At 33.3% G+C, this 10,333-nt stretch overlaps 1 protein-coding gene across 3 annotated transcripts in view; it reads right to left on the reverse strand.

Moving 5' to 3' along the window:
* Positions 1-2,035: 2,035 nt before the first annotated feature.
* The window catches only part of LOC108975298 (leishmanolysin-like peptidase), a 25,156-nt gene continuing 16,858 nt past the window's right edge, over positions 2,036-10,333 (reverse strand). For 2 of the 3 annotated variants that reach the window (XM_018943681.1, XM_018943680.1), the window contains 10 exons: positions 5,751-5,781; positions 5,601-5,683; positions 5,424-5,535; positions 4,847-5,232; positions 4,544-4,769; positions 4,282-4,469; positions 3,083-3,112; positions 2,878-3,010; positions 2,627-2,786; positions 2,036-2,558 (listed from right to left, as the gene is read on the reverse strand). In XM_018943681.1, the coding sequence (XP_018799226.1) occupies positions 2,089-2,558; positions 2,627-2,786; positions 2,878-3,010; positions 3,083-3,112; positions 4,282-4,469; positions 4,544-4,769; positions 4,847-5,232; positions 5,424-5,535; positions 5,601-5,683; positions 5,751-5,781 (1,819 nt within the window). In that variant the 3' untranslated portion in view covers positions 2,036-2,088. The remainder of the gene's footprint in view (positions 2,559-2,626; positions 2,787-2,877; positions 3,011-3,082; positions 3,113-4,281; positions 4,470-4,543; positions 4,770-4,846; positions 5,233-5,423; positions 5,536-5,600; positions 5,684-5,750; positions 5,782-10,333) is intronic. The other variant, XM_018943682.1, reaches the window with a different exon arrangement.

Consider the following 10,333-nt stretch of genomic DNA (forward strand, 5'->3'; position numbering starts at 1 on the left):
TTTATATGTACATTTACATATATGTATATATAAATATAWTGTATACATGAGTATAGTAGTTTGSCAAATTGCTTGTTGGCAGAAAAGTCATTGTATTTAATCGTTTTCATTTTACTCGTATATATAATATATGTAAAATAAAAAAGCAATTAAACAATATATGGCCTTTCATAGTTGCTTTAGAATTCAATGTTTTTTTATTAATGCCACACGAATTTATTATCAAGTAACGAAAATATATGTAATTTCACAGAGACCGTGCGAGGATTGCTGTTCTAAAAAGGCCAGGTGTGTTAGAGACTAAAGAAGTCGARGACACAAGTGTACGCTGAGTATAGATTTAGTCCAAATAATTCATATATTCATATAGGATTGCAATATAGACAAGTCAAAACGTTAATTTCAGCTGCGACTCATCTAAGTAATTTGTTCAGAGATTGTAGCTTTGCYTTGGAAAATAATATATTTAAATTTATTGAAGGTACCTTGTCAAATAAAAAGGTGTTCCGTAAAAGACTTGAGTTTCATCGAACAGTTTGTATGGTASCTATATCTTACAGTGATGCGATCTGAATAATCTCCTTGTAGATTATAGCATTGCCTTCTACCCCAAATTTTCTATTTTCAAATAAAAAAATTTCTATAYAAGTACTTCATTTTGAKCGATTAATTTGTATGACAGGTACTTGCTGTATTGGTTCGATATCGGCGATTCCGACAACCGTTCCCACAACAATCGAGTCTATATAACAATAACGGACCCGGATTTTTATCCGGCCAAGGACTGTCAACACGCAGAATTCTGTGGAGAAGAAAGGACTTTTTTTGATCCGATATAATCGGTTCCGACAAATAAACAGCTTCTGTGTCGTGTGCTAGATTTTAGATCGAYATATTGTATTTAAGGGTTTCCAACGCCTTTCGTATTAACAATASATAGTTGGAGCAGAAACGAACTTTTTTTTCGAACTATGGATTGTCAATTCGACTGTATTTACCGAAATTATTACTTTTTATTTGGATGACTCAGCCACACGGTCTCCACAGGCGTAAGTATGTTCGAAACTATGGAGCGTGAAACAAAGGAAGCCCATGTGAGATTTCGCTCCAAGCAGTCCAAATAAAAGAACAATAGTATAAATGTAATAGAATAGAAATTCCTAAACTTATAGAAAATTTTCATAAAAGCATGCTCTAAAAGCAGTTATTTTCTAAACTTTTCTTCTATGGTTCATAACATTGACAATAAATATTGCTTAATTGCTTTTTTAATAACAACATTATAATATCAAGCGCCAATTTCACAAGCTCTTGCACAAAGTGATTTTCTCCATTCCAAAGATTAAATGCTATCTAGCAATTAGAACATAATAAATTTGCTGATACAATCTACTAAAATAACCAAATATGTTTATGGCTACACTTTCCGTCGACATAAATATACTCTATATATTATACATATTTAAAGTAGTTAGATATAAACATATTGCATTAAATCATAGTTATAATTCTCAACTCGATATCGGAAAGTGTAAATCCGTTTCTAATGCCACGTTGGCACAGAATTTATCACAAAAAATAAATTCAATAATAGCATTTAGATTATTAGATTTCAAAAAATCAATAATCACTTAATCTAAGCAATAACTAAATCTGATTCGCTCTTGTGCCAATTTAATGAAGAGTTAATCCGTTGCGTATTACTGCATGCCAATTAGTGCCAATAATTATGTTTGAGTACCGAATATGGTGAGCTCAGTCTTTAGCTTTTTAAAATGCATTATATTAACTTTTGTTACATAATTTTGAAAAAATYATCTAATTTGTTTAATTATTGCCAGTTGACATACTTGGCGTATGAACCACAAATATTTCACATTACATAAGTATACTTAATAACAAGAATCGAATGTAAAAATTTTAGCTTATGAATACACTTTAACATGCTTACATTCAATTTATAACACATTTACTTAATTTTAATATAGTTATTATATACATTATAGTTTATGTAATAAAGACATAGTTACATATTTTATATGGTAAAATCACGAAGAAAAAAAAACAAAAAATTTGTGAATAAATGTTTCAACCTATAAAAATATGCGTACGACGCCAACTAAATGCAGCAATTATGGCAACAAGCAACAATGTTCGGCAGAAAGCCGCACTCTCACACGCCGCACACGTCAATGTATCGCGCGGATATTTATTAGCCGGTGGCGCTTCCTCGCGCATACGACACTCCTCCCCTTTTTCAGCGAATRCTTCACCACACAGCTCATGACATGGCGGACAAATGATCGCGCCGCGATGCAGCCAATCGTTYGCATTGATGCGTATCGAAAGCGTCTGACCGGGRTAGAAGCAAGTGTATGTGTAATTCGCCACTAAAATATGTAGACGCCCGTCGGAACATTCGTATTTGTAGCAWCCCGAACCCCAGTGTTGCCATTCGCGTGTCTGATGRCATGAGCGCTCTTCCCACATAAAGTCACTGTGATCAAAACACTTTGAACCGATACCGTAGCTCTCCAGCGCAAAGTTCTTTTCAGGTTCTAAAAATATAAAAGAAAAATTTAGAATTCTAATTGGTTTGTGAATAATTGGCACACATCTGGCTTACTTGGATTATTCTCGACAAAACGGCAATGCGAACCGCGTACAATTACATTTTTGCTGCGCCATGTAAACTCTTGTATATAGGGACAATGATCGGCCAATGATACCGAACCGCCGTAGTAGCCTTCTTCGCCGCTCTTCACATGATTTATGCTGTCGAAATTCTTTAGAAATACAAAGTGATTTGTGGATCAGAGTTTGTGGAATTACCAGACCATTCAACTTCAATAAAATCTACTTGAATATGTAAATTACCTGATATTTCTTTGGCAACTCGTAATCGTGTCGTATTAAATTGCACAATGCCACTGAATTGCGATCGTCGGTGCATTCTGTTTGTAAGGGATCCTGTTTAACTTTCGAGCAAAATGGGTGAATTGAACGGCCTCTGTAATAGATAGTAATGCGCTTAATTATCAATATTGCAAGTGCTTTCAATTAGATTTGATTTCCCGCCTACCGCAACCAATTATCCCGTTCGTTACTCGTACTATTGTGGGCATAATGGAAAGAATGATGTAAGTGATTTATGCAATTAGTACAGATTATATTAAATCTTATTACTACTAATTTATGCAAATTTCATATGATAGCTCATTATTAACATTTATATACATAGGTATACATTTTCTTTAAATTGGAAAATATAGTTATGGCGATGTCGCCATAGTAAAAGTCAAAACAAATTATAATTATTTTTTTCTCTGTAATTTCGAATGCTTAAAATGCGAATGCTTAAAAAAAACACATGTATACAATATTGAATATTGTTATTAATTTTCAAGTGATTTGAAAATACAGCTTTGGGAACTTGTGCGCTCAAGGCTAGCTTGGCTAAGAGCGCCGTCTTTAAACGCGTTTTTCCCGAAACTGTGTTTTTCAACCGACATTTATGAAATTTTACACAGGTCTTTGACAATTCTAAAAGGCTTGGAAAAAGATGACAACTATTTGAGAAAAAATGTGGCGACTGAAACTTWAATTTTTTTGTTTAAATGGCTGCCAAAAATCCACCTTTCAACTTTTTTTCCATCCAAGTTAAGGTTAAAGTTTTAGCTAAAACAGTTATTTTTATTCCTGCTAACACTATTTAATTTTTGAAATGAAATTGTTGTAAAAAGGTATGTAACCGCTTAAAAAATCCGGAAATTCGGTTTGCTCTCGAAAAAAACTAAAAAAGACTCAATTTAACTATTATTGAAACATCTTTGGAGCAAAAACTGATAATAATTYCATTTCCTTATAGAAAATAATATTAATTCCATTAATATATATTATATGCAGTATATGACAACAAATTTTTCCGGTTGGAAGATTAAGGTTTTGTGAAGTTTTGTTAATTTTTTTTTTTACTGCTGGTCATTGTACGGATAATATCTTCTAATTCAAAGTTATTTTAGGTTTCATCCACAGAAAATGCTTGAATAATTTTTTTCAAATATTTTAGTGATTTCTTTTTAAATTGTTTATTTCGATCGATGTAATACTGCAAAGGCCAACCTTTGGTGGTTTTTATTTACAAATATTTAAWACAATATGAAAATTAGTCGCTATAGGCAATGCTGCCAAAATGTTAGTCAATAAAATACAATAATATGCTATTTTKAATAAATAAAAGTAAAATAAATAAAGCCTTTTAACATATTATTTGAAACGCACCTGCCGTTATTTGCCTGAATCCACTCTTTGCAACTGTTCATAACAAAATTACAACCCAGTCCTTTGCCCCAAGACAAGGATGCTGCCATACTGTAATTGGCACGATACCAGCCGGAGTCTTCCATCAATGCCAGCGTTATACGTGAAAAGACTGGCGATTGTGTATGCGTGCCTGTCATTGCTTCGTTCTGAATATAAAATATAAAAATATAAGCAAAAGCCTGAAAGTATTGTAACAACAAATACAAATTATAACGCTTACCTCTAAAATTCGTTTTTCCCAATGCGTTAAGGATGTGCCTTCACCACCTTGATCTTCCAATTCAGCACCTTCCAGAAGAGGACAATCAAAATGTTTGCGCACTTCGTCCACAACGCGTGGTGTAACCATCATATCGACGACTTTGCGTACATGACCGCCGCGTACCGCCCATTTTTCGCGTACCACCTTTCGTATTGTCTGATTGCTCCACTGATGGATTTGTAGTCTTTCGAACGATAAAAGTACATAGAGAATATATTTTAGTATATTTTCCGTAATATATAAAATAAAATACTTAATTACTTCTCGTTTAAGTAGGGTTTCCCTGTATCTGGTTTACGCGGGGTACGTGGTCGSCCTTCATCATCGCGAAAGAAAGCATAGAGACTGACGGAAAAGCCGAGCGCGTGCAGAATCTCATGTTTCACGGTGGATAATAGTGTTTGTAGTTCTTGTGGCTTTGTACTTATGCTATCTGGACACAAATTGGCATGGCCTGCAATTGGTCGATCTAAATGCGCTTCCTGTTGACAGTGCGCTGCATAAGCAACCGTTAGCCCCTTATGACAACGCTCCGTTTGACGTGCCGACACATAGAATATAAAGTCGGCATTTTCAATGCCGTCACCCGCCTGTGTGGACTCATCATTCCGACAATTTTGCCCGGTGGCATTACAAATGCGACATACCTAATAAAATATAAATAAAAAACCGAGTTATAAATTCGGTAAGAATTCAATTAATGGAATACTCAGAGAGAAATTAAAAAAAAAAATTATTTAAGAACTTTAAATTTAAAAAGATCTTGACTACGAGCTTTTAAAAATTATTATTTTAATTTAAAAACTGCTTAGCGACATTTATCGATAAATATACTTACATCTAAGTGCTCTTTGGGAACTTCTACCTCGCCGCACATTGTCATCTTCTTGCAGTTGTCGATACAGTGTGTCAGACCATTTTTAACAAATACTTGCGTACTATTACATTTTCTAAAATAGAGATAAATAATAATTTATGAGAATTAAAGGTTGTTAAATTTTATATTTGTGCTAACCTGTTAAGCCTAATGACACCTTTTGTTTCGCGCACCATCAGCGCCTGTTCCCAAAACTGCACAGCCTCTGGTAATACTGTGTTCTGTAATATGGATATATGTAAGTTAGTGGCATATTGAAAAGAACAAGCAGTCGTGAGATTTACTTACATTGATTAACTCAAACTTGTCTTCATCCAATCTGTAAAAAAGGGGGAAAAAACATTTTAAATATATGTATGGTATATGTATACGAAATACTTGACACKCTCTAGAATATACAGAAAATTAATAGTTGCATTTTGAACTTTTAGGTCTAGAGATTCATACTGTGAGCAAAATGTAATAAGAATTTTTAATTTAAATGTCGCACGAAACCCATTCGTCGAAATATTTTTTTCTTTTCTGATGTAACTAAAGTGCATTCGACGATTTTTACGATCGAGAACGCGTGACATGAACTGATGGCCACTACGTCAATAAAATAAAGGAATTTGTGCTTGAGAATGGACGGTTAACAGTCAGAGATCTTACTGGCATCGTTGGAATATCGGAAAGTTCAAATACCGATGTGTCTTGGCTATATATTTACGACTGGGAAACAGACGATCAATTGGCCCAATATTGTTGCAAAGATAAGTCAAATTCGAAAAAACCTCGTCAAAAATAAGGCTATGTTGACAGTTTTTTTTCGATTATCGAGATGTGGTGCACTGTGCATGTGGAGCAGCGTGTGACTTCTGACTATTCAGCAAACTCAAACGACCGCTCCGAGAAAAACCTTTTTGGGGTAATTGAGGACATTAAACATGAATCGCTACGCTTCTTACTACGAAAACTATTCCGGAAATTGACTTTAACAACTGTTTCGAGAATTGGAAGAAAGTTGCCACAATTGTATTGGGGTCAAGGGGAATTACTTTTAGAGAGAGGACATGGCTTTTAAAAATTAAATTAAGAATTCTAAAATTTTGAACAAAATCTTACTATTTTCTGATCATAGTAGAATATTTATGAAATATTACATATCCCTCGGTTCTTAAATTGCTATGATAAAAAACCAACCCGAAGTTTGAAGTTTTTATATTAGTTACAACAAACATAAGATACCTTACGTATTAGCCAATACACTTTTGAAAATCCATATTATATATAGGGAGCTAGAAAAAATACTGATCCGCTTTTAAAAACCGTTTACATTTAATCACACACAATTTGTCAATCACTCAAAAAAAAGCTCGTGTCGATTGGTCGAAACCAAGCGTCGAAGACAGATCACTCTTCACCACGAAAAATAACATTAATTTGATGGGATTATTCCACTATAAAGTTCTGACTTGGCAGTGAATGTTTTTCGTCCCCTAAAGAAGCAGTTGATGCGTTCAGAACGGATGATTTGAAGATGCCTCAATCTGAGTGGCAAAAGTACTTCGGCAATTGGTTCAAAAGCATGCAAAAGTGTATAGATCTTAATTGAGAATATTGAAAAGCAATAAAGCGATTATCAATGAAGAATATTTACTTTTCTTCTTTAATCCCGGAACATGTTGTGTGAGTACAAAAATTCAAATGTAAATTTTTTTCATTTACTAAGCAATAGTCAGCTATGATTTGCGATATCAAGTCGTGTCAAAACAAGAAATATTAGTTTTCTAAATATAATATTATTTAAAAAAATAATGTGACTTAATAAACGAAAACTTGCTCGAACCGAGAATTTTATTGTGTTTCCAACCACCGCTGATCTAAAGATTTTCTTTTATTACGTTATTTACTGTAACTGTAGGTGCAAAGAATAATTAAAACTGCATTCTTCCTACATGTACATGTGTATGTATACGTGTGTTTTGCTTGTTTGTATGCATGCATATGCATAGAATGAACTAATCTGCTGAGAACTAATTAAGGAAACAAGTGCACTGCATCACTTTCAGCATTGCAGCTATAGTTTTTACACTTCCATACAATAGTGGTATTCACTGTGTTAAATAAATTATTTATATACTACATACTTACAAGAAAAAAATCTTTAAGCATTTTATTAATATAAGGTTGTAAAAAAAGTATTGCGGTATTTTCGCTATTTGTTGCTGAGAACGCGTTTCTTTTAAGCCGTTCGTGAGTTACAGCGTCGCAAACATGGAGCAAAATAAAGAGAAAATCCGGCATATTTTACAGTACTATTACGATAAAGGCAAAAATGCATCTCAAGCCGCCAATAAAATTTGGGCAGTTTATGGACCCGATACAGTTTCCATTTCCACCGTACAACGATGGTTTCAACGTTTTCGTTCTGGTGTAGAGGTGTTCGAAGATCCGCCACGCTCCGGGAGGCCTGTCGTCGAAAATTGCGATAAAATCGCTGAATTGGTCGAAAGAGACCGGCATAGTAGCAGCCGTAGCTTGGTCAAGAGCTGGGCATGAGTTTTATTTTTTTTATGAACAATTGAAAATTCAATAAAAATACCGCAAGACTTTTTTGACAACCTTATATATTATACATATATCATTACTATTAAAGTCTACAAAACTCAATACATGTACATATGTATTTTACATGAATACTTAGCRAATACCCCTCCTGCAAGAAATACAACTTTTGTTGAATTTATGCAGTACTAACATATACTTATATATTCTATAAATATATATTAGCATTTTTACTTAGAAAATTACATCAGATTACGGTCAGTAGTATTAAATAATTTCTTATACTGAACACAACGGTAACACATTAATCCATGCAAATRAAAAGTTACAGGTGGGACGATAAAAGCTCCAGTAGAAATTTATGTGATGTGTCTGTGATTTCAGTGGCGGGTTGTAAGTACACTTGCACACTTGCCCACTTCACAGTTAATTAATCTTGTAAGTGGGGTAAATTTCGTACTTTCTGACATTAAGCTCTAATCTGTTTAGTATATTTGCATTTCATTAAATATTATTGCGTATTATTATTGAAAATATGCTAAAATTTTCTAAATTTATGAAAACGAAGAAATAATGTGGGTTATTCAAAATGGGTTATTAAAATATTATAATCTTAGCACATTCTTTCATAATATCTGGCTAATCTATGTGGAAAATATGCAATAATTTATAAATTTCGCCCGTCTGTCAATCAAGTTCAATCGAATTACTTACTATAATTTAGCATAAATATGGAATAAATCTGGAAAAAATGTGTCAACTCTAAGTTTGATCGAATTGAAAAATACCAACTGATATATTTTGAACCAGTCCATAWAAATACGCAAACCGATTCTATAAAACTTGTTTCCTAAATTGGCACAACCATCACACGGACATAAAGTGTGAAGTCTTATTTCCTTATGTTAATTAGTATTTTTTTTAGCTTTTAGTTTACGATAAAGTCTGGCGATTTTTACAATGGATTCGTCAATTATTTTGAAAATGTTGCAGAACTGTTTTTCGGAGTTTACTTCATTACGAACATTTGAATGGTACAGAGCATTCAGTGAAGATCGCGAGGTAATCGTTAACTTGTCTTTTGCGATCGTTCACCCACCTCTGTTAATGACGATAACATTGAAACGGTTAAAGAAACCGTGTCAGCAGAGAATCTCAACATYTCTTATGGATCGATTCAGGAGGTTTTTGTTAATGTTTTGTAAAGTTATGGGTATGAAGCTAGACYCGTGCCAAAAGACTTGAAGAGATGCATGCCAACGTACCATATATGAAATAATAATACAAATTCGTATTAACATAAATATCAACGTATTTTTGACAGTCCGGTTCAAATTTGATCATTTATATAGTCTAACACTACTAAAGTGGGAAAGCGGAAGTATGAATATGGGGTCAAAACAATTTWACGAATGGCGCTTCAAAAATTAACCGAAACCCAAAAAACCAATATTCGCTGAAGGCCATCTCAACCGAGTCTTATAACAAATACCTTATATGAAATATTGGTACTCAGGGGYTTACTTTGTATTAACATGTGTGAAAATGTTTTTTTTTTTGACAGTCCAGTTCAAATTTGATCATAGGATCATGATATGTAATTTATTAAAAACACCACGCTGTTCAGATTTATATTTTTGTGTTATATAAAGATATAATAAAACGATAATATAACACCCTGTATATAATATTGGAATTCGGGTAAATAATAACACAGAGGTATTTCTTCACTATCAATTTGGCCACAGCTGTATGTAATTATTGAGCACGTTGTTTTTATACACTAATGTACAAATCGATCTTGAGAATATGTGGAGTCATTCACATGCACAGATGACAGCTTTACCAATACGAATATTAGGGTGACACTTTTCCATTCGAACATAAATTATTGACTACCATTTTCTTTATGAAAATGGCGCTTTGTTTAAAATTTTAATATAATAGATTGTGACTACCATACTTATATTAACGCAATTCAATTTGGCCCGTGAAGAAGAATTCAATTTGACCAACATTATAAAAGCACACAAAATATGGATGTACTGAAAATTCGATTAAACAAGGAAAAACTTTAACTTCGGTTGCACCGAAACTGATATAGTATCCTTTACAGGTGCATTTCTGTTAGTAACTATGTGTTCAGTTTGTATGGAAGCTATATGCTATAGTAATCCGATCTGAACAATTTATTTGGAGATTATATAATCACTTTAAGCAGTAATCCAAATTTCGTAAAGATAACACGTCAAAAGCGAAAGTTTTCCATACAAGCCCTTGATTCCGATCGTTCGGTATGTATGGCAGCTAAATGCTATAGTCAT

Source organism: Bactrocera latifrons, unplaced genomic scaffold, assembly GCF_001853355.1.
Source record: "Bactrocera latifrons isolate USDA-ARS-PBARC rearing strain unplaced genomic scaffold, ASM185335v1 scaffold_63, whole genome shotgun sequence".
In the NCBI taxonomy this organism is placed as follows: domain Eukaryota; kingdom Metazoa; phylum Arthropoda; class Insecta; order Diptera; family Tephritidae; genus Bactrocera; species Bactrocera latifrons.